Source organism: Centrocercus urophasianus, unplaced genomic scaffold (assembly GCF_019232065.1).
Source record: "Centrocercus urophasianus isolate 14NV4802_14NV808 unplaced genomic scaffold, USGS_Curo_1.0 seq_562, whole genome shotgun sequence".
Classification (NCBI taxonomy): domain Eukaryota; kingdom Metazoa; phylum Chordata; class Aves; order Galliformes; family Phasianidae; genus Centrocercus; species Centrocercus urophasianus.
In genome coordinates, this window is record NW_024885158.1 from 50,959 (window position 1) to 77,574 (window position 26,616).

Sequence of the window (26,616 nt, forward strand, 5' to 3'; positions counted from 1 at the left end):
AAGTCTGAGCAGAGATCTAGAAGTCATCATTTGCAAAACCTTGGTTGCAGATGGCTAGCTGATGCTACTGTTGTCTGTGAGAAGAGCAGGTGTTGTGGAAAATCTTCCCTGGAAGCAAATAATTCAATCCATTGCACACATGAAAAAAAGAAGTTTCATTAAGAAGCAAAGACCATCTGCCACCATTCAGGTATGGAGCAGCAGAAATTCTTAAAGCCAAAGGTGCTGCTAAGATCTAACTGAATGTGAATGCAAGTGAAAACTAGGTCTCACAATATGACAGTGATGAATTTCAGAAGCTCCCTCCTCAATCTGTGTGTAGTTTTTAGCAAAACTTCCCTTGTAACTCAGACAACTACAGTAAGTTTTCTTCATTTAAAAAAAAAAAAAAGCACTATTTGGATTTAATTCTCAAAGGGAGCAGACTTAAAAGCCTTTCTATTCCCATAGCATGCTTCGTGCTAACGCAATGCAGTGTGTTGGATGTCCCACAGCCTCAGCATTAAATCCAGGTGCACCAAGGACTCTTCTCATGGCCCTGCTCTGCCTAAGGATCTCCAGCCATAAGGCTGCATCAAAACTTCACATCCTCCTGCAGGGGTGGTCATTGAAGCACTCAAAGCCTATCTTATCATTCAGAAAGTAAGGAAGGAAGCATTCTTTGGTCTGAAGTTTTCATCCTTGGTCTTCCAGGAGAACAAAGATAGCATCTCTTTAATACAAGCTCGACAATCCCAGGGTCAGCTGTCCATTTTCCTTTAAGGAATGGGGGTACTGCAACTTCCCTTCCTCTGCCTGTTCCCAGGGAACTGAGATGTCCTCCCCTGCTGTTTGCTGTTGGTACTGAGAGGGAACAAAATGACCCTGAAAGAGCCTTAAAATACAACCGATTCCGAGCTGGATTCTGGCAGCCCCAAGGCACTGCGTGCCCTCTGCCCTCTGCTGCCCGGATCCCAACCACGCATGCACACCTCCTTTCAGAAGGAGATACTGGCACCTACTGGAAGGCCGAGCGCTGCTGCTAGGCTGAACGTGACTGGAAGGAAAGCAAGGATCCTCAAATATGAGAAACCAAAAAGCCTGGAGCAGCGATGAAAAGCCTTGCTGAACACACAGCAGAGTTAGAGGGGAAGCAGTAACAAATGACAGCTGAACTTGTGTTAACTTTTTCATCTGAAAGACTGCTGCTATCCATATGATAGCACTAAAATTGAGCTTAAAGGGGTTTTGGTCAGGAAGAGGTCTTGGTGAAGTCTCAGACCACCAGAAGCTGTGCCTAAGCACATGTAACCTGCAACGCTTCCTTCTCTGCAGCAAACTTGCCAGGTATTTAAAACACTTTGATATCAATCTGCCCAAATTCACAGAATGTGGAAGTAGGACTTGAAATACAGTTCCCCCAGTAACAAAAGAGCAACTTCAAGGAATTTCCCATCTGCAACTCAAATCATCCCATCAATTCTCAACAAGCCAAATTAGCAGGCAGTTTGCACAAATTAACATTTACAAACATTAACGTACAAAATAAAACTACCACAGCCAGATGTGCACAGCAGAAATTCTTCCTTCAGAACACGCCTTGCCCTCTTTCAGGTTCTTGCAAACCAAACGCCCCTCAGTGGCCGCCCTGCAGGATGCAGGTCTGCTTGTGCGGGCTGCGGGTCCCGAGGGAACCGCTCGGCCTTACCTCCTAGCAGCGACGCCGCTGTTTGTGAGCGCCCCGTGCGTGGGGTTACTGGAAGCGCCTCTAGAAGAAAGCACATCCTACCTCTCTCAGAAACAAGCGGCGGTTTCTCACCTGAAATAAACATCACCTCAGCCAGATCAGACCTGCTGTGGGTCGTTTTTCTTTATCTCCCCCCCCCAGTCAGAGGTAAGAACCAGGTAAATATGAACAGCTCTTGGAAACCTTTGCAGGCTTATCTGAGCCAGCTCCAGCCTAGGACAGAGCGTGTGGAGCCCTGGGCTGCTGATGCTCCTCCTGAAGTGAGCATTATGCTTGCTGATTTCCCTAGACAGCACTCACAGATGCACTGATTACAGAGGAGAGGTACAAGATATTTACTGCAGGAACAGGGGGCAGCCTACGAATTATGTTCTTCTCTGGCTGTATCCTCCTCTGTTGCCATGATACAAACATTCGTGGTATTTTCTGAAGTGCTCAGCTTCCCAGGAGAACTGTCACGTGTTCACAGCAACGTAATACTTTTATTGTTACAAAAGATTTCTTCAGCAAACTGCTGTCTGACATCTCTATGTATTAAACGTGGAAAGAGCAAACAACCCCATCTAACGTTACAAGGTTTTTAGGGTCTCAGCTGGTGATTCAGGTAAGTACAGCCATATTCTTTCTTACCCCATTCATTCACTTCCTTGACTTTTTTTCCAACCAAAGCACAGACAAGTGTCAGCTCAGACGCAGCAGCTCCCAGCCCCACTGCTCATAGTGCCAGCTCCTGCAAAACGAGCTGACTATTGCAGTACCCATACAGGGACCTTTCACATTTGCTAAATTCCAGATGCTCCTCCTTGTGAAGTTTTGCTACCTGGCTTTTAACAGTCTCAAGAGTGAAGAGTTTAAGAGCACGCTTGCCATACAGTCATTAAATGCTTAGTGTTAATAAAATAAACATCTTCTCCTCCTCTGTTATCTGATGATGACAGAGATGCTCACACTCACGCAGTCCTTAAAAAAAAAAAGTCTCAACAGACCTGCTGTGCTTCTTCAGTGATGACTTTCAGGCATTAGATGTACTTGTGCTGGAAACAATGACGCAGTGCAGCATGTTGTTGCCAGAGCAAGTTACACATTGGATTTGGGAGCAGAATTCAGTGGGATTTCCCTAAGTTCTATCCTCATGCAGAGGTACTCCCCAATTGCAGCCATCAGTGCCGTGCACACGATGTGCACCAGCCACCACGTCAGAGTCGAGGGAAAGTGCGAGTTATAAATCCAGCAGCCCAGCAGATGGAAGAAGTGAACTGTGACTGTGAAATCCAAGCACTGCTTTCCTCGCCGGATAAAGTACAGCAAGCCCAGAGCACTGCAAAGTAAAGACAGATGAATAAACAAGCTGCACTATGCCTATGGAAAAGGGGTTACAGCAAGAGCTAACAAGTTATTGGTGCTGCTAATTCAGTTGTTTCAAAGCTTCTCAGTTGTTTTAGGGATAGGTTGTTTCTCACCTTACAGATGCAGCCACAAGATTTAAGTGGCTTACAGCATTTTAATTACACAATGGCAGGGAAATGAGCTTTCAGCTTAAAAAGCCTGACTGGCCCTCTGTATGATCTCCCCCAGTAATCTCTGCCCAGCGGCAGGTGCAAGGTACAATGCTGTTTATAGATCAGTTTGCTGAGACTCATTAATTCTAACTTTAATCTCTCACTGAGACGGTGAAGTCAAATGTCTTATCCAGTATCTAGAAAGTCACCTTTGGAGTCAGCAGTTCCCACCTGCACTCCTCTCCAGACAAGAGCAGGGAATAACCTGATCTCAGCAGACATGCTCACCAGGCACTGGGCTTCCATGAGATGTTTTGGGAGAGGCAGTAAACTATGCTGAATTCTCTTAAAGTTCAACGTTATGAAAGAACAAGCTCGAGACACCAGAACCGTTAGAAGTGCTGTGTGTGCTCCAGCCAGTTGCTGACTTACCAGGTGAGTGCATTGAGGACAAAAGCCATCATGGAGAGCCTCCCAGGCGGAGTCGAGAAGCCTAGAATCTACATAGCATTATTAGTAAGAAATCACAGCACAAATGACAGCCCACAGCCCAGCCACACCAACTCCCTGCGTTGGTTACAGTCAGTACAAGGAGCCCCAGCCGTCACAGCAGTCCTTCTGGTGGGTCTGTGTCTCTGCCCGGGACACCTGTACAGAAAGAGCTGCTGGATCCACACTGACAGACCGCAAGGTGAATGGGACGTGCCCAGGGCGGGCTCACAGAACCGTGTGAGCTGGAAGGGCCCTCTACAAGCTGTTCAGTCCGACTGCCCTGCAACGAGCAGGGAGCGGAGGGGCTGCCTTCAAACAGGGCTCTTCCCATACAGCCAGCTGCCAGCGGGACACCGGCACAGAGCACGGGCCGGCCTGCCTCAGGGCTGCCGCGCGGCGGGAAGCGCAGACGGACACACGGACACACGGACACGGCCTGGAGCCCCGCAGGGCCCACCGCCCGCACCCTTACCTCATCGCTGAAGATCTGATGGAGGGAAGGCCCGGTGCTGCCGAAGGCGCCGAGGAGAGCGAGCCAGAGCCCGAGCGAGCTGTAGTAGGCGGCCTGCAGCAGCACCATCTGCGCCACGATCAGCGCCGGGTCCCACACGTAGCTGCGGAACTGCGCCGCCATCGCCCGCCCGCCCGGCGCGACGGAAGCGGCCTCGATGGGCGGCGGCGGCGCGGCACGGCGCCCCCTCGCGGGCCGGAGGACCCCGCGCTGTGCGGTGTCCGCGCCGCGAGCCCCTCCGGTCCTCAACGCCTTCCGGCTCCAGGCTGAGCTCCGCCGGCGCGGGCAGCGCGGCCCAGCGGTGCCCGCAGCCCTGTGTGAGGTGGAGAGGAGCCCACGGCCCTGTGGGTGTGGAACATTTCTGGCTCTGGGAACTCAGACGCGAATCTCCGCTCTTCTCTCGTGACGTTTTGTTCCGTTTCCCAGTACGGAAGTTCCGCGGGCTGCCTTGCTGCGTGGTTCTCCTCCCTCGTGCTGCGGGTGTCACCGTGGTGATGTGTGCTGGGCTCGGCTCCCTCCCTATTCCCAGACCTGATGCTCCCGACAGGATTGCACAAAGCTGTGGGCTGTGCCCGCCGAGCTTTGGCTTCGGGCCTGTGGAGGAGCGGGCTGTGCCATGGCTTACCAGCTCCATGAGTGCAGAAGTGAGCATGGGAAAATCCCAGACCTCTCGGGCTGCCTGCTGGCAGCACATTGCTAAGCATGAATTGTGAGATCGGCACTTCCTCTGTTAACTCTTAGTAGAAATTGGTTTCCTTTCCTGAAATCTGCCGTGCTTGCCTCTATAAGACGTGCAAGCCATCACTTTGCTAATTTCCACTTCCTTATTTCTTTTTGAAGCTCTGTAGGACTAAATTTCCTCTGCCAGCAAAAATGAGAGTTGTTTAGTCATCGCTAACCAAAACCCCAAGCTCATGTCACAGAGCTCCTGGCAGGGCTGATGATATAATTTCTGGGTATCTTTCCACACCACAGTCCTCAGCAACAGAATTTCTGCTTTACGCAGTCTTCCCTACAATCACAAGGTAGTAGATGATGTTTCAGGAGATACTGACCTGAATTCCCTCCAAAATTCAAGTCTCCTCCCTGCTTGGTCGCTGCCCCATAGCTGAAAGTAGCCGTGATGTCAGACATGGGTACAGACTGCCTCTGGGACAGGGAACATAACAGAGGCAGTGAAGCGCCGTGGCACAAAGGTTTGTGCTCAGTCCAGGGGCTCAGCTGCACCCCAGCTGCACCATCTCATGAACGTGAAGGCATTTCCTGGCTGGCTTGGCAATAGCATGCTGCATGGCTGTGTTTGTCTGACTGCATTCCCTGTGCCCGGCTTGTCATCCTGGCCAGAGGACTGTGTCCTCCTCCTGAAGCAGAGGACATTCTCTCCGAGGGGAGCTTTGCCTCACATCCCTCTCAGTGGGAAGGGTTAAAGTGGACCTGAAAGGGAATTGTTTGAGGGAAAACAAGTGCATTTTCTATTTCCCTTTTCTTCATGGTTGAAATGAAAGTTGGAGGCAGCTGCTGAGGGAAGATGTGTTAGAAGAGAAAAGGATGTTGAAACACAGAGATCACTGCTGTACATGTTTCTTGCCTGGCTTCTGATTAAATGTCCTTTTCTAAAGAGCAGACAGCTTTGTGTGTGACACCTGCATGTCACCCACAGGTGAAAGAAGAAATGGCAATATGCCCAGGACACAGCACGTACCTACAGAAAGTGCCCAGATCACATGTAACTTCTTTATCAGCAGTATGGAACAAGAATATCTTATTTATCCGGTGATTCTTTCCATGAGGAATGGGTGTATAGGGTATGGCATTCTTCCTACTCAGGAATCATTTCCTAGAACAGGAAGCTATTTGTTTAGGCCATACGTCTTTTACCAACTGAAGTACAAAGGGCATCTGAACTGATCTCTGTTCACCTGTCCTTTCCCAGGCAGGTAGGAGTGTTTAAAAACTCTCCCTAATTTTTCTCAGTGCTAGAGAATCCAGTGCTAAGCCCATTTTAAAATCCACCTGTAGGAAGTGTGCTGAGCTTGGCTAAAAAATCTCTTTTCCGAGGAAATGCAGTAGAATTTGTGATCTAGCATTATTGAAGAAGGCTCAGCATCTGGCCTTCTCAGGATCAGACATATCTTTACCTGTATAAAACTATGATTTCCCTCACCCTCCAAATGAATTATAGCTGGACACTGCGTGCTACATCCAGTGTGTTTGTATCACAAGCTGGGACTCGGCAGGTGTTTTTATTTTCAGGGTAGAGCTGGGGATGGAAAAGTGGGTTAGGAACAATCGTGGCCTGCCTATGTTATTTCTCTGCCAACTGTAATTTTGATTGTGAAAGGGAACTGATACACCTTGACTGTGAACATTCGCTGCCCAGAAATGTGAGGCTCAGTGTGTGTTTTTTCTTTCTTCTCCTTCTGCTTCCCTCACTTTCAGTGAGGTTTCAAGAAAGTGCATCTCAGCTGTGTGTTTTTCTGCCTGGGTCCATTTGTCCTGTCACTCTCCCTGAATGTCTCATACCCACAATTTTTCCGTGTTGTTCAGAGAGGAGAATGTCATTGTTTTCAGAGGAGACATTTGAAGGGCGAAACGAAGCCGAGTGTGATATGCCATGGTTTTAAAGAACCACATTATGATTTCAGTGGCTGCATTTCCTCTCTGATGATTGCTTTTGAGACACTGCGGCAGAAACTTTGTGTGCGTGTGGTAGAAGGGTGCATCGATAAGACACACTGTGAAAATGTCATTGGTAGAGTTATGTAAATTTGTATCAAGGCTGGAAAGTCCGTTCTAATTGAGTTTAATTTTCCCTTCTGTTTCCAGAAGCCCAAGATTCCTGTCGCTTTGTTTGCAGGATTATGCACCCAGGTGTGGCTGCGATGGACACTGCCCAGCACATTCTGTTGAAGCAGAGATCAACGTGATCAGAATTTCCTTTGGAGGGAAAATGATGTTTCGTGCCACACAGAGAGATTTTGTAGCAGTGTCGAGATATGTAATAACCAGGAAGAGTACGGTCTGTGGTGCTTGTATCTAGAGGAAATTAACGGAAAAGTCAGCAGTGTTTGTAGCCACAACACAGACAACTGGTTTTGAAAGCACCTTTGTGGTTACTGCCTTACCTGGAAAGAGGGGTTAGCAGGGCCGTGGCCACATGCACACAAGTGTAGGAGTCACACAGAGGTTTAGGGAGAGTTGCACTGCTTCTGTCCGCACTGTGCTGCTGAGGCTGTCTCCTGTCCAGCAGATGTTGTCATGCATATCAACCCATGCAGCATGCTCTTGTTCCCCTCCACCTCCTGCTACCTGGCTGTGCAGGCGCCCAGAACTGGATGCTGACTGCAGCCAGGCCCCCTGCCTGCTCTTCCATGAGCTCCCATGGGTGACGAAGAAGGGCAGCAATCCAGCTCGTGGCAAGCAGCCCTTCCTCATAGCCTTGGTGGCCCCGGGGGCTGGGGAGAACGAAAGGTTTAGTGAGAAATTGCTGGGCACAGAGGGGCTGGTACTCAAGAAAACTCCACCATCACCTCCGGCCTGCTTCTTACCCTTACCTAGAGGAGTGCTCTCTTCAGATTTTATTTGATCAAGCTCAGAGCAGCACTCCTTGTCAGTTCATATGATGCCAACTGCTGATGAAGTGATGAGGAGAGTCTCCTGCCAGCAAAGCCCCAGCTGCAGGCGCAGTGCTAACACAAACTGATGAGACCTCTTGGCCTCTGCTCGTACCCTTTGTACCTATTTCTCCCCAAAGGCAGTTGGAAAGGCTGCTTCACCTGTGAGACTGCTTTGTTTGTGGGCTTGTTAGCATGTAAATGTGGGACGGGGGGGCAGCTACATGGTCTCATGGGTTAGCTTGGTAGTGTTGGAGTGAGCTGAGAACCAAATCTAGCAGAGTTTGCATCCACAACAGGCTGATGGGACCATGGCACACCTTGCTCTGTCAGCTGGGTGTTGATTCCCCAGTCAGAATGTATGTTATTCTCAGTAAGGTAAAGCTCAAATGCAGTGCAATGCGATTGAGTGAGCGAGGCACGGGGACAAGGGGCATCCCGTGTGGTTGTTCAGGTGAACCCCGGGCTGTGCAAGGGCAGAAGTGGATGCTGCCAACAGACACAAGCAAACGCTCAGCGTGGAGCAAAGTAATAAATGGCAAAGAAGGAAAAAGAAAACACACACACAAACCATCTGAGATAGTTAAACCGTGCTGGAGATGGGTGTTGTTTTTTATTGGCCGCGTGGTTGATTTTTTTTTTTTTTTGACGCTTCCCTCTTGCACAGAAAAGAGACGGAGCGGTTTCATTTTCCACCTCCAAGCAGAACCGCGTGACGCAACGCACCGCTTCACAACCGCGGCGACGACGCAGCGGGAGGCGGACAGAAAACCCCTCCGCTACCTGCGAGCACAACACTCTCGCTTTTGGAATGCTGCGAAAACCAAACCGGCGCATTCGCTTTCCCTCTTTCCGTTTCTCCCACCTCTCCTAGCCCCCCTCCCCTCTTCCCTCTCCTCTTTTCTCTATTCTCCGCACACACCCCCGTCCTCTTCCCTCCTCCTCTCCCCATCAGCCGCTGTCTGTTCCAGCCGGGATGGGACACGCAGCACACGACACTTCGCTTCCCCCCATCCTCTTTCGCCGCGGTCTGCGGGCATTCCCGGCGGGGCGGGGCGGGGCGATGCGGTGTTGTTCGCTCCGCCTCCTCGGGCAGCACCGCGGTTATAAGCGGCGCTGCAGCGGAGAGCGGGCAGAGCTGCCGTCGTCCGCGTTGGCCGTTGGGTTCCGTTCCGAGTCAGCGCCCCGCACCGCCTCGCCATGCCGCTGCTCCGCGCCGCCTTCCTGCCCTTCCTGCTCGGCCTCCTGCTGGCCGCTGCCGCCGCCGAGTCGGTGAGTGCCGCTTACCCCGCAGCCCCGTGGCTGTGTGCCGCTCCTCCTCCTCCTCCCTGTTTGCCACTTCTGCCTTCTCCTATCGGCTGCGGCGGAATGAGCGCGGGGTGTGCGGGTGCGTCGTAGAAACGAACCGCTCTCCGTTCCGGCTTTGATCTCCAACTGCTGCTTATGGACTTATTGGCCTTTAATCCCTCTTTTATTGCCGCTTTATGATAGCTTTGGTGAGCAGTGCGTTGCCGCATCTGGGTGCGTGTTCCTGTCGTACTGGGACGTGCCTGTGTTGCTTCCTGCTGTCCTCGTGGCTCTCGGACCAACCTTGCTTTTCTAAGGGAATGGATGAATAATTTAAGACTTCTCTAAGCATACCATAAGAAAGTAAAATAAAGAAGGTGTAATGCTTTAAGCTGGTACCTGTGGTCTTCCTGTGAAGCAGAGGTCTTGGGAGTCTGCCTTCCCTGTTTGTATTTGTGCCCCTCTTCCCGACAGCACAGGATCTCTGTGTCCATTTGAAGGAGTTGCTGGTGTTAATATAATTATTGCAGGAGATGTAAGGATCTCAAAACTAGGTTTGATTATCCATGTCGCTCTGCTCTGTGAGGATCTGGCGTGCAGATAAGCACTGGGCACTGCTTTCCAGTAAAGGCAGGCTGGGGGGCTGCTGGTTGTGAAGTGGGAACATCACACAGGACGTCAGCAGCGATTGTCAGCTGCTCTCTGCTAAGGGCAACCAACTCCAATCCACTTTGCTCTAATCTGGTGCTTTTATCCCTGCTATTAAGCACGTGAATTGTGCCTTCAAGAGCTGGCCCAAACCAGTAGGGCAAACTTCTGGGGCAGACAGCATCTGGAAGCTGCATTGACCATGTTTGGTATGAAATGCAACTTGATGTCTCTGGAGAATGGAGTGGACTGTGAGCATCGAATTTCTGCAAAGACAACAAATTTTGAGCAGATGGATTCTGTAGGTCCTTTTGCAGAGCCATATGGAATGTTTGTCAGTGTCTTCTTGGCTGCATCAGGCAGGCTGTGCGCTCCAGCAGTAATACTGACCTACTCCAGAGTCCTGTGCAAACAAACAAGTTTAGGTTTCAGGCTGCCAGGGAGGAGACAGGATGACAAAGTTTGAGAGAGCGCTGCTGCTGCTCCTCCTCTTCGTTTTTATAGCCTTGCCAAAACGTGCAGGGCTGCACAGCATGCGGCAGGGTGAAGGCAGGTAGCTGTTTCTTCACAAGACAGGGATTGTATTTCTTGTGCTTACGTAAGAGTATGGCTTCTGAGAGTGATTTGGTGCCTGAACGTTACCCTGAGCCTGTGCAAACAGAAATGCTTTGGCTCCTTTCCCCTCGCACGGGTTGTTGGCATGGATGGGATTTGTCGGTATGAAGCAATCCTGGATGTGTAAAAGGGTGGGGACTGTGAGCAAAGTGCCTGAGTGTGACGTTGGTGCCGGGGTGGTGGGTGGCTGCCTTACTGCAGCTTGGTGTGAGGACGTCACCTTGTTCCCTGTTGGGGGTGGGGGCTTTCCAGCTGGATCTGTGCTCTTCAGCCCTCCCTGAGCAAGTGCTCCAGGGAATAAAGGCTGTAGGGAGGGCTGTGCTGGGTGTCCGAGGGGTTTTGGGGAGAAGGGTGGGAAGCCAGCAGTGCAGCTAGTGTATGGGATGAGTGGAGCTAAGGAGGAGCGGGGCAGCATTGCAGAGCTCTGCCTGAACTTCTGGCATCTAGCTGGCCCCTGGCAGCATGGGGAGAGACATGAGTATTCCCAGCAGTAGTGTCTTTGCTGCAGGCTTGAGCTGCTCCTGTTGTTAATGCTACTGAAGAAGACTGCTTCTGCTGTGAGCTCAGCAGTGCGAACGGTCTGCAAGCTGCAGCCATCCTGCTTTGCTGCCTCAAAGAAAGCAGAAAGTTTCCACGCAGTGCTGCGTTGTGTTTGTGCATCCCCAGCAGCGCAGCCGAGCAGAAATCCATCCTGAAAGCTGCTGGCTGAGGAGGGTGCAGGGAGGGGGGGAGGCCTCGTGCTGGCTGTGGGCTCCATTTCTGGTTCAAGGCAATCATGCTTGGAGGACTTCTGATTGGCAAAGCCGGTGTCTTGTTGATGATAGCCATGTTTGGAAAGTAGTACAGCATTATTAATGTTAAAACCGGTTTGGCTTGTCCTGCTGCCATTGATCCCCCAGGCCTGTTCTTTCTGCTCTTTGCCCAGTTTCTCATCTGTCCCTCCCAATCAAATCAAGACACAGCTATCTGTGTGTTTTACTTTTTTACTTAATGACTTGGCTAGCCTGTGGGGCAGCTGAACATCTACAGCAAATCCTGGCTTTTGCCTTGGCCTACCTAAAATGCAGTGGTAGGATTGGAACTGGGAGGTGATGCCCCTGGCTCCTGAAGGGAAGGAGCCTGTGGCTTTTGGTGGCCAAGCCTAGAGCTGATTGTCATGATGAATGCTGGGAAGGTGTGGAAGATGGTATGCTCTCCAGTGCCTGGTACCTTGTTGGGAATGGCTGGTGGAATGGAAACTGGGGGCTGAACTTTGAGGCTTGTTGGCTCTCAGAAGTTAAGGCAGCTGGACAATGTGACTGCTTGTTTTCCTGCCCCTCCTGCTGCTGTCTCCCAAGACCTTGGCATTTCAAGGTCCTGCTGAGGTCTGTATCCAGTCCAACAGTTGTGGAAATGTTTTTTCCTATGCGTCTTCACCTCTTCCCTCTTTTCTGAGCCTTTGCTGTTGCTTTCTATGCCTGAATGTTTGGGGTCAGGAGACTATTCCCTGTTCTCACCCTGCCCTGGTGTGCTTGGAGTGGCCCATCACTTTCCTGATGCACTTGTCCCACTTCCATGAGGCTGGAGGCTGCTCAGAGTGCAGACTTCAGCAGAATTCTTCCCTTCTGAGTCCCACTGCTGGGAAATGCTCTGGAAGTGTGCTGGCTGGCTGATGGCTCAGGACTCCCCAGCTAATACTTTGGCTAGATAAAAATGGAGCATCCATCCTTTGAAGCACTTCTTTGCTCTCAAGTTAAGGTTTATCCTCTCCAGATTGCTCTTAAATCCTTGCAGCTGGATTCTCGCCACAGCTCAGTACAGCTTGTTCCTCGATGCCCTATGATGACAGAGGGGTCCTGCTGCTTCTGTAGCCTCAGACGTGGTGCTAATGCAGCTGAAGCACTAAAACTGGACAGATCCAGCATGTCTGACCTCTGGGCTGCTGTTGTGGAGAGTGTGTGGCTGTTTGTTGAGACGGTGTGGAATGCAAACACTTCAGATTAAGGATTCAGATGATCTGCACTAGAATGAGGCTGTTATGATGAGACTGGGCTTGGTGGCTCTGAATAGACACAGCAGCCTGGAAGGAGTTGGTGCGTAATGAGCTACTGCACGGAGGGGCTGTGAAGGATCCCATGGTGATGATCTGTTAGGGCTGCATTTCTGGATTAGTTTGGATTTCTTTTTTTGTTTTTTTTCTCTAATCGTGCTCTCAGATGTCCGGTAAGTGCTGCTACCTTGGTTCAGCTCTGCTGTGTGCTGTCAGCCCTGCAGCAGCAGCGTGTGACTCAGGGTTTCTGGCACTCAGCTCCCTGAGACTGCTGTCACTGTGTGAGTAACGGCTCTGCTCTGGCCCCAATGCAGTGACTCAGACTTGCTTGGCACTGGGGCACAGTGCTGGGTCCCTTATGGGGGAAGGAGAGAGGTAAATACAGAGCTGGTGCTGCTGAGCAGCCAGGCTGTGCTGTCTGACTGCTGTCTCCTGTCTCATCCGTCTCAGTTTGTTGCTCTCTGCCACGTTACTGCTGCCACAAGCTGAGTTAGTGTTGGCGAAGGCTTCTGAGAAATCAGTGTTGTCTCAAGCAGCCACTAACTTGCTCTGGCAGCTCCATGGGTGCTGCCTTTTCAGACAGATACAGCTGGATGGGGAGAGGAGGGCCGTGATATCTGAAGTGACCGAAAGTGTTTGTAGCAAGGCAGAGGAGTGGGAAGTCGTAAAGAGGAGGCTGAGTACTGAATTCCGAATCTAGAGAAAATGTCAGCGTAGGAGGGGGAGGCACATAAGACATAGCTACATAACTCTTGATTTCCAAAGGCTGTCTGACTTCAGAAATACCCTTATTGTAAAAGCCTTGTTTTTGCTAGAAATATGTGCTTGTGTCGGTTGTATCCGTCAGTCTTCCGAGGCTGAGATTCTGCTTACAAAACACTGAATGGTTCTTGTTAGACAAATCATTGGGATAACTGAAAAATCAAAGCTGTTAATTAAAATGTCAGCGAGACACTCCTTGGGGTGGGAAGGAGACTGCTAGGCACGTAGTGCGTTACCCAAGCAGCCTGTGTCATGTAGCAAAACCCAGGTTTCTTGCTTAAACAGATTGTGTTCTGTTGGTCAAACAAATTCAGTCTTGGGAAGGATTTCTGCCTTCTGATGTTGCCCAGTTTTGGCTGCTGAGAGGAAGACGTTTCCTTAGCAGTGTAAGCAGAACTGTGCTGCCTGTCTGCTGTAAAACCCCAAAGACAAAGTGCTGTGGCCCTGCCCTGTTTACCTTGCTGGGAGGCTGACCCTGCCTCCTGCCCTTTGGCTGCAGTTACAGTCAAACTGTAGCAATAAAAAGAGCTTTTGGTGTGCATTAATGACTGCACTGGGAAAGTGCCTGCCTTGGACATGCAGCAAAACAAGCTGAATTGCACAGTGGCTGGGGATCTTGATGTGTCCCAGGTCTGGTTTTGCTCTTGAGGGCAATGGGGAGGTGGGATGCTGAGCTGGGAGCAGCAGGGTTCCTGTGGGTGGGGAGATGGATCCTGGCCAGTGTGGTGCAAGGAGAGTTGCAGAACTGCTTCTGGGGGCTGTATTCCTCCTCCAACAGCTGAGAACTTTCTACTGACCTCCTACCTCAAATGGAAATATGTGGAGCTACTACTGATGTCAGGAGCTTGGGCTCCGAAGACTCTGTTCCCAGTGAGATAAATATTTATTACAAGTCCACAGTGCAGAGCAGACTCTGGAGCCAGGCTCTTGCAGGAGGCTGTTTATGTGCGGGCTGTTCTTGGCCCTAATTCCAAATTTCCTGAGGCTGAGTATGAGGAGCTGGTACCGTGCGTTGGTTACTAAATGACTTGTTAGTCTGGTTGGGTGCAGGCTTCACAGAGCTGAGGAAGGAAGGAGCAAAGCAATAACTTTGTCACAGTCAGGAGCAGAGGGACCGTGAGTGTGCAGAGAAGTGGTGAGGGAGCTGGGAAGCTGCTGGCAGCCCTGCTCTGCTGGCAGAGGGTGGGAAACAGGGCCCAGAGAAGGGAGTGCTGCTGGGAGCAGGTGGAGCTGTGTAGTGCTGTAGGATGAGCTGCATGGTCTACAGCAGCACTGCTGGCTGCATGCTGGCCCCAAGCCAGGGCCACCTCTGTGCAGCCAGTGATGGCTCCAGTTAAAGAAGCAAAACAACACAGCAAAAAAAACCTCCGTGCACCGAAACTCCAATCCTTACCGTAGTAGCTAAGAAGAGAAAATCCCTGCTGTTGACGTTCTGTGTTCATACAAATGCTTACATAGGCATAGCCTGATAGCAGAGTGGTCCCACTCTTTCATCCTGAGTGCTTTCAGACTGATAACTTCCTCTGCTGCGTGCTGTTTGGCTGGCAGCTTTACCAGCAGCACAACCAAAAATAGCCCAACCTGGGCTCAGCTGAGATCTTTGGGCTCCTACTTCTGATTAGATTAAAGTGGGTGGTAGGGGGAAGGAATTTGTAGGGCACAGCGCTGGGAATCTTGGCTGCACAAACAAGCTGATAGCCGCCTGGGAAAGGCTCTGTGCTCCTGAGCCTTTGAAGTCTGTGTCTGCCCAGCTTAGTCTGCTGGCATGAGGGAGTGTGGAGAGCCTGAGAATGCACGTCACACGATTCTTGCCGAGTGGAAATTCTGCTTGCACGTGTGTTGGGAAATAGTGGGTGTTGTATTCTAGGGAAGGGCAGTGAGGGCAGGCCTCTCCCTAGGAGAGGGGGAAACGTGATGCACAAAGTATCCCAAGTTTGAGAAGCAGTCCTAGATGGAGAAACTGGTGTGCTGGAGCCTTTACATCCCTTTTGATTCTTCTACCCCCCCCTGGGCGGGGATCCTAGAGGAGCTTCATGTGTTAGAATAGGTGACACAGAGTGAGTTGAGAGTCCTAAAACTGAATCCCCTTTTCAGCCTTGGGTAGACTTCTCCTGAACTGAGACATCAGCACTGAAGTATACAAACTGCTTACAATTAGATTTGCGACAGCATAGAAACCCCACTGAACTGGATTTGAATTCCTGTCCCTGACATGGAGAACCTCTTGGGCTCAGCACGGCCCCATTGCAGTTGTTTTCCTCCCCAAGTCACATGAGCACCCACTTTCCCCTGTTGCAGTTTTCCTCTGAACCTTATCTTTATTTGCTTCAGGGCAAGTGATTGACACGCAGCCATCTGCAGCCCTGCTGAGCTCTGTAGACTCTGGCTGGAGGGGAGCAGCTGCCTCCTGCCCACCCTGCTGTCCTGGCTCTGTGGGCCCTGGAGCTGGGCACTGAGTCTTTCCTGCAATTATTTTGCCACTAAACCGTTCCCAGCATGTGCCTGGCTGGTGAAGGGCACCATCTTTATGGCTTTGCTCTTGGCTGATAATCAGGCAAGAGCAGTTAAACAGGAATTCATTCCTTTGTAATCTCCGTCCTCCTGTTTGGTGCTGCATTATGGTCTGAGGAGAGAGCAGCTGTGTGTGAGCAGAGCAAGGCAGCCGACATTTGACGTGGTATGTGCAGGAAAGCCTACTTAGCAAGCTCCCCACCCCTGCAGAGACCAAGATGTCTCAACCCCATTGCAGGGAAAGGATTTTGCTCCACAGAGCAGGTCACACTGCAGAAGCCAGGATTAGGGAGTCATTGGCACAGGGATTACGGCTTGGCTGCTGCGTGAGCCCTGGGAGAGCTGCTTGCTGCAACATGGCTTAAAGAATCATAGGGGATGTGCCGGCAGGGGGACGTGGGCCAGGCTGTGTGTGAGTGCTGGGCACGTGCTGCTCTTCTGGCCATGTGTAGCACGAGGTCTGCTGGGCTTGGGTCGCCAGTTACCTACCTGCTTGGACAGAGGCTGGGGAGGCTCCTCCTAATGACATTAAACAAGTGATGATTTGTCAGCCTACGTGTTCCTCTTGCTCTGCCTTACTGAGCAAGGTGCTACTCCTTGCCTATACTACTAAGCAGAATCCTTTCCCTGCAATGAGGTTGAGCCCCCCTGGTCTCTGCAGGGACGGGGAGCTTGCTAAGTAGGCTTTCCTGCGCATACCAAGTCAAATGTTGGCTGCCTTGGTCTGCTCTTGCCTTACCCATCTGGCAAAAGCTCCCTCTAACTTCCATTTCAATTAAAATGGGAGGATAGCTGTCCTTGCCTGTTTCCTGTGTGCTGAGGAGGACAGCTCTGGGTGCACTCAGTCCTTCCCAGTGCTGTGGGGTTCCTCAGATCTCCTGCAAGCTTCCAAATCTTTCTGGGCTTGCTTCTGTGCTGTCTGTGGGCAGTTGCCTGCCTTGCCCAGTAGCTCTGCTTTCTTCAGGTGAGTTGGGTGTGTTGTGGGGTTGTCAGGTGGCATTTGCTCACGGCAGCATGGGTCTGGGAAAGATGTTTTGTCACACAGTTCCAGCTATCCCCTGCTTGACTCTGAAAAATGCCCAAAAAGGTTCTCAGGAGAGCCCTGCCAACATCAGCATGTCATGCTCTGTGTCTATGAAACGCCTTATGGAAAAGGGATGGGGAAAAGCGCTGCCTAGAGACTGCTGGTAGAGTGCACCTATACCCTATGTTGATTTTCTGTGTCTGTCTCCCCTCAACACTGGAATTTCCCGTAGATCTGCTTGACTAGAGACCCAGTCCTGGCTCCAGCACATACCTATGTGCACCTGGGGCTCACATCACGGATTTATGAGGTAGTCTGAGGTGCTGTTTGCCATCCCTGGCCATTAAGGTAGAACAAAGTGATTCATATTGTTGGCCTCTTGTGCCACAAGAGAACATTAGGTTTATCTGTCCCTGAAGGCTGTAAAGAGTTAACAGGTCTGCACCTCAGCACTCACTCCATTTGCAACCTCTCAGGCTGGCACGGCTCCACATGCTTTTGTCTAGGAAAGCTGACTTTCACCTTGCTCCTGTTTACTCCTGGATGTGTGTACACAGTGCTGGGAAGGGAGACGCACAGACCTCCAGGCTGTCGTTGTGGAGTTGTAAAGGAGATAAGGAGCTCCCTGTGCTCCAGGTGCCCGAGTCTCTGCAGGTCTGCTCCCTGTACAGCTTGCTGGTGATGGCTCTTCCAAGAAGTTTTTAGTTGAACCCTTGGTATGTTTGATCAGAGACAGTGAGCAGCATAAAAGCTGTTCAGTGTCTGAAAGCCTTGTTCCAGTCCCACAATGCTTGATTTTGTAAAAGTTGTGGTGAGGATGTGTGGGCTGGGGTAGGCAACTGCCTGGGTTTGGTATTTCCCAGAACTAGCCAGCAGCTGGGGAACCTGCCCATGGGGCAGAGATCTGCTTGCTGCCTCAGCAGTGGGATGCTGCTGCTTTGGGGATTGGTGGTGTGCTGGGACTATGAGCAGAGGTCCATCAGAGCCTCAGTCTTGCCTGCATACCAGCTGTGCTCCCACTGGAGCAGGGCACACAGTGCCCATCCCTGCCTGGCTGTGCAGCCTGACCTGGGCTTGTGAGTCCTCTGTGCTGTGAATGGTGTCCACGGTTCAAGTGCCTGATGTCTAGCAGGGCATAAACTTTTATTTTTGCCACTGGCAGGCAGGAAAAGCTGCTCCATCCCTAGCACATTGGCTAATCCCCTCAGTGCTTACTGGGGATCAGAGCTGCTTAGTGTGAGGAAGAAATCCTGGAAGCAGCCTCCTGCAGTAGCAGTGGTTTTCTGCTCAGACCTCTCCTGGAAGGAAGCGTGTCAATAGCAGGGCTTGGCTTTGACTGCTGGGGCAATGTGGGCTAGCCCAGCAAGCAGTGTGCTGCTGCCAGTGGGTCTCCAGCCTGAGACAGCAGGAGGACTCTGAATGTCCTGTGCCCTTCTCCAGCTGGCAGTTGCAGAGGGTGTTCAGCTGACTGTGGCCTGAGATGGATTGGCACGGGCTGCCTGCTACTGCCCTGCGTGTTCTGTGGCCTGGCAGCTCAGGGGATGCTGTGGTTGTAGGGAGGCTGAGTCTTCCCTCGTAGAAAGGAATGGCACTTTTTGAGCAGCTCTACAGGGAACCCTGTGGCGCTTGAGAAGCCCCGAGCCTTTGCTTTTAAGTCTGTGAAAGTACTGTGTGCCCTCTCACAGGTGTGTATGCAAGGAATGTGCCTGCTGCACATGCTGTACCCACTGTAACTCTTCTTGGGCTGCCAGGACCCATCTCAGGAGCCTGCTCCTTGGGAGAGTGTGTCTCAGTGCCTGGAGGGCACACACAGAGCAGGACACACACCGAGGTGCCCGGCAGCCCTCCAGCTTCCTGTGCTTTGGGGTGAAGCTGTACGAATGAGGCTTTTTGCCTGCAAGAAAAGCTTTCTGTGGGCTTTGAAGAGCTCTCCTGGCTTCCAGGAACTTCCCTGCCCTTAATCAAGAGGATGATGAAGAGTGAGTTTGGGGAACGCTCCCCTATAATCTTATTTATGTTTCTGAGTCAGTAATTTCCTTGTTATGTCCTTTGGCTTGTAAACACTGTCTCTCCTGACTTAAATAGGGCTTTCTGATAGACGAACATAGTGCATTCCACAGTATGTACTAATCACCATGGCTGAGTGCCATGGCTTTGCCTATGTCTGGGCTGATCTGATAAGGCCAGCCTGATGTCCAGCTGCTCAGTGGCCTGAATGTGGCTTTCCTTGAGCCACCCTGGCCAGGAGAGGCTGTTGACCGCTGTGATTCACAGCAGTGTGAGCTGGCGTGGGGTGCGGTTCAGCATGGCTATCTGACCTGGCAGCCCACTTGAGCAGACCTACAGCAAACATGGCTACTGTCCTAGCTCAGGTGGACTGGAGTTCATCTTCCCTGCACCTCGATGGGATGGCCGTGAGCTGTAATGGGAGTGTGGCTGTGTGCTGGCAGCAGTTCGGGTTTTGGCTGGGTTTCATGTATCTTGAGATGAATTTGCCTTGGAGCAAGTGATGAACAGTGTTGGGAACACCTGGTTCAAGGGGGAAGGAGGATTTCTTCCCAGCAGTCCTTCCTCCCCAGGCCCCTTCCCCTTGCCCTGTGCCAGCTGAGGCAGAGAGGAGCAGGGCTCTGGGAGAGCTGGGCTCAGTGCTTCCTGCCCTGTGGCCGTTCAGTTGGTTGTCCTCCAGCAGGGCTGCAGGGGAAACCAAAGATACCACAATAAGCTAATGAAAAGCACATCTAGTAGCCACTGCTCCTCATGCAGAATGAGAAGCATCCTGCTCTCACCACAGGGCCTTGTTTGTGGCAAAACAAATATGCTAATGGTAGGGAAATCTGGGCTGGGGCTGTGGGTAGAGGAAGTTGACACGTGATGGATTGTGATGGATTGTTAGCATTTGCTTCTAAAATCAATAGTGGGTGCAACTTGTCAGTTGGTTTGTCATTCGGTGTCACTGCTGGGCTGGAGGATGTGTCACACCTGGCTGGGCTGGCAGGGGGGCTGCTCCAAGTCCTGGAGCTGCACAGCCTGTCCTAGCGAAGCAGTGAGCAGCAGAGCTGGGGGGTTGAGGCCAGGATCCAACTGACCACGGTCTCTACTTAGGCTCGTGAACTGTACTTTCCCAAAGCCCTCAAGTGTGAAGAACTGTGGGATGAAGGCATAGTTGTGGCTATTGAAAAATGTTCTCCTGGGATAAACCTCCAGGACTTAAACCAGAGAGATGCTGAAGAAGTGCATGCCCAGCATTTCTGTGGGGACAGCAGAAAAAAAACAATGTGACAGCCTAGCCCTTAGCTATGGGACCTGTCTGCCTGCATCGTACTCCTTGCCTTCGGGGAAGGGGTTAAGTTCCCACCATGCCAATGACTTCATGGCTATGGAATTGGAGGCAGCTGAGCTGGAATCTGTGGGCTGGTATTGGGCAATGAAACTGCATCTGCAGGACCCTCACCTGGCCCCAGGCTCCTGGGAGAGGAGCAGTGCTTTGGGGAAATTGCATAACCTTGGCAAGGGCAGGAGGTTTGGGCTTGTGGCTCCTTCAAGACCCAAGTGCAAATCAGTTCTAGTGTCTAAATTGCTGCTGTGGCCAAACAGCTGATTGTCTGAGCAGCTCTTCTGGCCTGGCTGCTCTGCAAGCTGGGCAGGCTGCCCTTCTGCACTGCTGTTTTGCTAATGTGTGTCTGCAGCTACAGCCGTTAGACCCTCGGATCCTGGGCTTCATTTCATAGACTTGTTTACACACGTTTCAATAGGTGAGGCAAGGAAAGCTCTTCCTTTGGGTGGGTCGTTATTGATAGCGAATGCTCTTGAACATCACACTGAATTGCAGTGTAATTCAGCAGAACTGGCAGACCAGTTTTAACCTTTGGGCAATAAAGTAGGTTTGTTCTCAGTGCAGGAAGCAATGAATTGCCTCAATGTGAAGCTTTGGTGCTGGGGGGGAGACGGGGGGGGGGAACAACAACAACAAAAAAACACCCTGACTTATAGGTGCCAGGCTTTTTCTTTGGGAACAGGAAGTTCTTCCAAATCCCTCTTTACGACAAACTGAAGGCATTGTTTTTTGCTACAAACTCCTGACCAAGATCCTGTTGTGTTGTTTCCATCCCATGGTTGTTCAGTGAACCTCCTGAATCTGCAGCCCTCAGGAAATTCCCCTCTATGACTTCTCACTTCTGTTCTGAGAAGTTCTAGGGGAATTCAGCTGCTTCCAGTGAAGATAATGTCTTGTTGGAGAGGAAGTTCAGCATTTAATGTTCTTGTGATGGAAGCGATGCGCTCAGCACAGGTCCTGAACTGCTGATCTTTTGTGAAACCCTTTCCAGTTGTCTGAAACTTAACTCTTATCCCCCCCTGTCCCCAGGTGAGAGAAACAGAAACCATGGATGCCCAATGGCTTAACTACCCTGGCTCTGGAGACCTGCCAGATGATGAAGACATTGCTGAATTCACACCTCACTTAACTTCTGATGAGTTTGATATTGATGTTGTATCTGGCTCTGGAGGTGAGTGGGGAAGTAAGTAACCCTGTGCCAGCAGCTGCAGAACCGAGTGAGGGTACAAACCAGGGCTCTAGAAGGAGCTGTTGTGTGCCAGGTGAAGATGAGAGAGCCCTGTGGGTTGGAGGAAAGCAGTGAAAGTGGTTGAATCACTTGGGGAGGACAGATGAAATCCAACTGAATGTTGGAGGCTGAGGCTCTTTCCTTAGAACTGTGAAGAACTTGTGAGAGACTTAACAAATAGACAGAATTCTGAACTTGAGGCAGTGTTAAAAGGCTTAAAGCTTACCTTGTTTGGCCTCAGCTGAGACAGTAAAGGACTAACTGGTGTGCAAGTGAACTCTGTGACATGCAAAGCTCCCTGCCCAAACCAGTTTCAGCAGCTCCTTGTCCCCTTTATGTGAGCATTTCTTCTCTGAATGAAAAAGAACACGTCCTGAAATCGGTACCTGACATGTTTGGGCAGATCTGGTGACTAGAGGTTTAGCAAGCTATCCTCTAGGGGTGGGTGGTGAGAGCTTTGCCCTCCCTTGGCATTAGTTTGGCAAGCTGTGGCAGACCTGCTTTGCAGAGCAACTCCAGATATTCTGCAGCGGGGTCCCATGGGTACAGCTGAAGATCCCTGGTGTGCACGAGGTGTTGCTCTTGGGGTTGCATCTTCTGATCTTGTGCAATCAAAACTATTAAGTGATGGATGCTCCAGCAGGTAAGAGGGAACTGTATTCAGGAGAGAACTGGAGTCCTAGTTGCATTGCAGTTGCTGGAAGCGTTGGAATTATGGAGAAACAGTTTGTAATGTAAGGAAAACTTAGTGTGCTCTTCTTCCCTTCCTGCAGACTACTCGGATTCTGATGATGCCATGTACCTGACCACTGTGGATACTCCTGTGGTAGGTGTTACCTTTGCATTTTTTTAAGCCACTCTGGTCTGTCTCGAAGCTTTCTGAATACCCTTCCCCCTGCAAGATGAGACGTGGAGACAAATCTACCTGCGTGATCCAGAACAGCACACTTATAAAGCACTGAGCAAACTTTCCTTGCCTTGCACACCCTCCTGCTTTCAGCTGCAGGTAAGCTGGGTGCTGCTTACTGACGGGTGTGGTCTGTCTGTTCTCTGCAGATATCTGACAACTATATCCCTGGAGATAGGGAGAGAAAGATAGAAGGCGAGAAGAAAAACACGATGCTGGACAATGAAATCATTCCAGACAAAGCTTCACCTGTTGAAGAGAACCTGTCCAACAAGATCTCCATGGCAAGCACAGCAAACAGCAGCATCTTTGAAAGAACAGAAGTTCTTACAGGTAATAATTCACATTGTTCTTAAGCTCTGGCAATAAATTATTCGTATTGTAAATCAAAATGGCTTGCGTTGTTCTCTGGGGAGCAGTTCCCTTCTGACAAAGCAAGTGAGTTGTGTTACCACTGTGACTACCTGTAACCAGCAACTTCTGCCTGCTAGTCCTCGAATGGCAGAGGAGCCTATTGCTTGCCTTGCTGGGTAAACAGCTTATTTTTGGGCTTGTCACCTGACTGTTGGCTTAAACAAGTGTCACAAGTCATGTGACAGCTGCCGTGCACCTGCCAGCCTCAGCCAGAGGCATATCTACCCGTGAATCAACAGTGTCATAAACTTGTAAAGCAAACACTGGCGTTGTCCTTCTAACCTCTGCCCAAGGCTTGCCTTTTCTGAGCCCTGCCAGGGATGTAACAGCTCCTGTAAGGTGTCTGAGCACCTCGTCAGCTGTTACAAACCCTTGTTGCTCTGTCTGGAGCAAAACCAAGCAGCACGTGGGACAGATCTGTCTCAAGGCAAGCTTCATCCTGCGCTTAGTGTGATGGTCTGAACACTGGTCTTGGCAGGTCACGTTGATACGCAGCCATCCTTCTGCCTGGAAGACTGGACTGCCGGCCACCCAACATCAGAGCTGGCTTAGTGCAGTGAGAAGGTGTCACAGCAAAAGATAAACTTGATTGGAGGAGAGGGGAGAATCTTAGTGGTGATGGTGGGGAGCTGTAGCAGTATATTTTGATGTATGGAGTCTCCAGGGTGTGCTCACACAACCAATTGACACCTCATTCAAATGAAAGCTGTGCCACCTTCCTGGAGTTGATGCTGTCAGTAGTTGGGGCATGGCTCTTTCTTTGTCTCCAAGCATGGAGGTTGTCTTATCAGAAGTCCTTTTTAGCCCTTAACTGGAAGATTAGAATGGACTGTGATTGGCTTATGGTTGGAGGAAAATCAGTTTCTGGCTTTTTTTTCCAAGAACATCTTCCGTTGTAGAAAATGTCAGTACCTATGGGGATAGGTGTGTGGGCAAAGCTGACTCTGGAGGCAGTTCTGGGGACTGGTGCTGTTGACAGATCTTGAGATCTAGGAACTTGGAGTTGCCTCGGAGTTCGGACTGAATTCCATGTTTCCTCTCCCCCTGCAGCTCTCATTGCAGGAGGAGCAGTCGGCCTCCTGTTTGCTGTCTTCCTGATCCTCCTCTTAGTCTATCGCATGAAGAAAAAGGATGAAGGCAGCTACGACCTCGGGAAGAAACCCATCTACAAGAAAGCCCCTACAAATGAGTTCTACGCTTAAAGCTCAGCGGCGCCCTGTGCCCCTCGAGGGACAAATGGACTGTATGGAAACACTGTGCCCTCCAGTGAGACGTGCTGAACAAACGCTCTTTTTGGATTGAATTTCAAAGTGACTTTGAAGGGGGGGGGACCAAACTTTCTACATAATCCATCCCGCTCAGCTAACAAGGGCCCAATGAAATACAAAGAGTCTTGGGGGGAGAAAAGCCTCAGTGTATTTTTTTTTTTTCCTAAAGCTAGTGTAAAAACAATAAAGATGCCAAACTTTCTGCTTCTTTTTATAGAGGGTATATAAACACCAAACAGACTGTATGGAAGCAAACACCGTGTGTTTGCAGCCAGAGTGCTGTGCTCAGATTGGCTGCTTCTGTAGAAGATGGCTTTTTTTACAAACCTTGCTAATAGACATCTTGCAGCAGGCTGTCGATGTGAAGCGTTTCTGTGAGGAACTATTTATGAATCTCTTACACTACCGATCACGTTGCCTTGCTGGGGAGCAGGGGGTCCACAGGGATCCCAATCCCCCAGTGCCATAAATGGCTGATGGGAATGTCTTCCATGTCTTCCCCAGGAGACTTCTGCCTTCCTGTCTGCCCCAGGCAGGGGTCATTAGTCTGTGCAATCAGGACAGCCCCTTTCTCTTGGCTATGTGACACCCTTTCCTTGCCTTTGCTTTTTTTTCTTTTTTCCTTTTTTTTTTTTTTTTTTAGGATTGCCTGTAGGATTTTTATAACAAAAATTTTTAAAGAGGAGAGCTTAACGTTTATATGAAGTTTTGTAGAAATTGTTTTGAAATAAATAAAAAAAAAATCTACTTTTTTAATTTCCTCAGATTTATTTTTTCAATCCCTTTGTTTTTTTTGGGCATATCTCTGGAGATGTTTATGATTCATATTCAGAACTGCAGCAGTTAGCTACAGCATGGTCACTGGATTCTTCTGCTTCTATAGCAGCTAAACTGTAGAGGGTAAAGATATTTATGGTTTTCCTGTAATGTAGGTTCTGATTTTTTTTTATTATTTTTTTTAAATAGAATTATTTATAGTTTCTGGAATGGCTGCTCTTTGCATCTGGTGACTTTTATCCTTCTTATGTAAAATGCTAATATAATGAGTCTCTGTGGAAACTATTTAAGCTTTATTCTGTGAATTTTAATTATAAATTCAAGGCAATAACTTTTAGACTTAATCTGTATGCAAAATTGGATTCATTATATGATTGAAGTAGGGGAAAGATTTAGTATTTCTAGCCTGTAATATATTATAATCAGTCCTATAGAGCTCTATGTTATATTTTTACAGAGAAATACACAACTAAGTGTGAAGGCTGGAGGTAACCCTTCAGCAGCCTCGCTGTCTGTGAGGTCTGTTTTGTACTGCTGTTTGGCCAGCATCTTGCCTGGAGTGCAGGTGGGCGTTGGGTCTGCCTGGGTGGCAGCTCCCAGCTGTGGCTCTTGCACTGCATACCCTGTATGTAGCTCCTACCTCTCAGACTCATTCCCAGTGCTCCAAGAGCAGAGGATGCAGTGCACGTCCTGTGCTTTGGGGTGGCGTTGCAGGATTGTAGCTGTTTGGTGCAGTTCGAAGCCCAACTTGGGTAGGCAGCATGAAGCTGATGTAATCTAAACAGCTCTTTGAGCCTCCTGAGCAGGACTTTGAGGCTTGTGGCCAGATGCTTAGAGGCAACAGCACAAAGAAATGGGGCTTTAGTTGGTGGCGGCTGCTCCCTGGGGCAGCAGGCAGGGATGTGTTGATGTGAGTTTGGGAGGACTTTCCCAAGGGTCCTCCAGCACGTGTGTCTGTGGAAGCTGCAGGCTCTGGGGTGCTCTAAAAACTATGCACAGTTGGATGTAGGGTAGGAAGGAGAGGGGGGACTCACTGCCTATGGGCAGCACTGCCAGGAAGGCAGAAACAGTGTCTGCTTCTCTGGATATTTCAATTCTCTCGTGTAACTGCTCTTGGGGATTTTCCACTGTTACTGACTTCTATTTTTTTTTCTCCACAAATAAACTGGTACTTTCTAAAATTGGCTTCTTGGACTGTTTCTGATCTGGGATTACTTTTGGGAACTGGATAACAGAGCCTGTGTGTGTAACTCCTTGGTTTACCAAAGGGAGGGGTGTGCTGGGAGTGGTGTGGCAGTGCCCTGCAGTGCCCTGCAGCTCAGAGGGGCTTTGTCACTGTCCCCATTCCTGCTGCCTGTAGGAGCAGCAGGGCTGGGCTTCTGGAGCAACCTAGTGCTGAGTTCTTCAGGCAAGCAGTGTGGATGCAGCATGGCCTCCAGGGGGGAGCATATGTCCTCTGTGCCACTTCAACCCAGAGCAGCTCTTCGGTAAGCCCTGGAGGAGTCTGTGGCTTCTCCAGCCCCTCTGCCCTGGCACTTTGGTGCTCCTGAAGGATGGGGTTGGCTCTGCTTGCTGGGATGGGTGTTGAGTGTCCAAAGAAGTGCAGTGTTTAAATGGATTATTGTCCTTGAGAAAATCTAATTGCTCTCTCCCTGCTAGGAACTCCTGCTCTGGGCAGCTGGGAGCAGTGTGTGTGCTCCCTTAGGGCTGCAGATACACACTGGCTCTGTGCTGCTGCCTGCTCTGTGTCCAGGACTTCAGGTGTTACTGGGCTGGGCTGACCTCTGCTCCTGGGAGCTGCTGTTTGTCCAGACCTGGTGATGTATGCCTGCATCCTCTGTGTTCTCATGCCTCCAACAGCCGGGATGGGCTCTTGGCCTTGCACCTCAGGACAGCATTTGTTTGTCTCTTCCTTTCCCAAGGGCTTCATTTCAGTTGCAGGAATCCCTTGTGCTGTGTTTGTGCAGTGC

The 26,616-nt window shown here is 50.3% G+C and overlaps 2 protein-coding genes and 1 long non-coding RNA gene across 4 annotated transcripts; 2 read left to right on the forward strand and 1 right to left on the reverse strand.

The window, feature by feature from the left end:
• Positions 1-2,037: 2,037 nt before the first annotated feature.
• Positions 2,038-4,356, reverse strand: SYS1 (SYS1 golgi trafficking protein). Its single transcript, XM_042836014.1, has 3 exons — positions 4,190-4,356; positions 3,658-3,725; positions 2,038-3,044 (listed from the first exon to the last, which is right to left on the reverse strand). The coding sequence occupies exons 1-3, from the start codon at positions 4,349-4,351 to the stop codon at positions 2,804-2,806; spliced, it is 471 nt and encodes a 156-aa protein (XP_042691948.1). The 5' UTR covers positions 4,352-4,356; the 3' UTR covers positions 2,038-2,803.
• A 182-nt stretch (positions 4,357-4,538) lies between these two features.
• Positions 4,539-8,874, forward strand: LOC122169684. Its single transcript, XR_006171609.1, has 3 exons — positions 4,539-4,872; positions 7,055-7,247; positions 8,510-8,874. It is a non-coding gene; the product is annotated as an uncharacterized LOC122169684 (long non-coding RNA).
• A 131-nt stretch (positions 8,875-9,005) lies between these two features.
• SDC4 (syndecan 4) lies at positions 9,006-25,827 on the forward strand. Of its 2 annotated transcripts, none has more exons than XM_042836018.1 (5): positions 9,006-9,114; positions 21,082-21,235; positions 22,054-22,106; positions 22,337-22,520; positions 23,652-25,827. In XM_042836018.1, exons 1-5 carry the CDS (start codon positions 9,043-9,045, stop codon positions 23,801-23,803), a joined length of 615 nt encoding a protein of 204 aa, XP_042691952.1. In that variant the 5' UTR covers positions 9,006-9,042; the 3' UTR covers positions 23,804-25,827. The 2 variants fall into 2 exon arrangements, with proteins under 2 accessions (XP_042691952.1, XP_042691953.1); XM_042836019.1 differs by having other exon boundaries at positions 9,012-9,114; positions 21,082-21,223.
• The last annotated feature ends 789 nt before the right edge of the window (positions 25,828-26,616 follow it).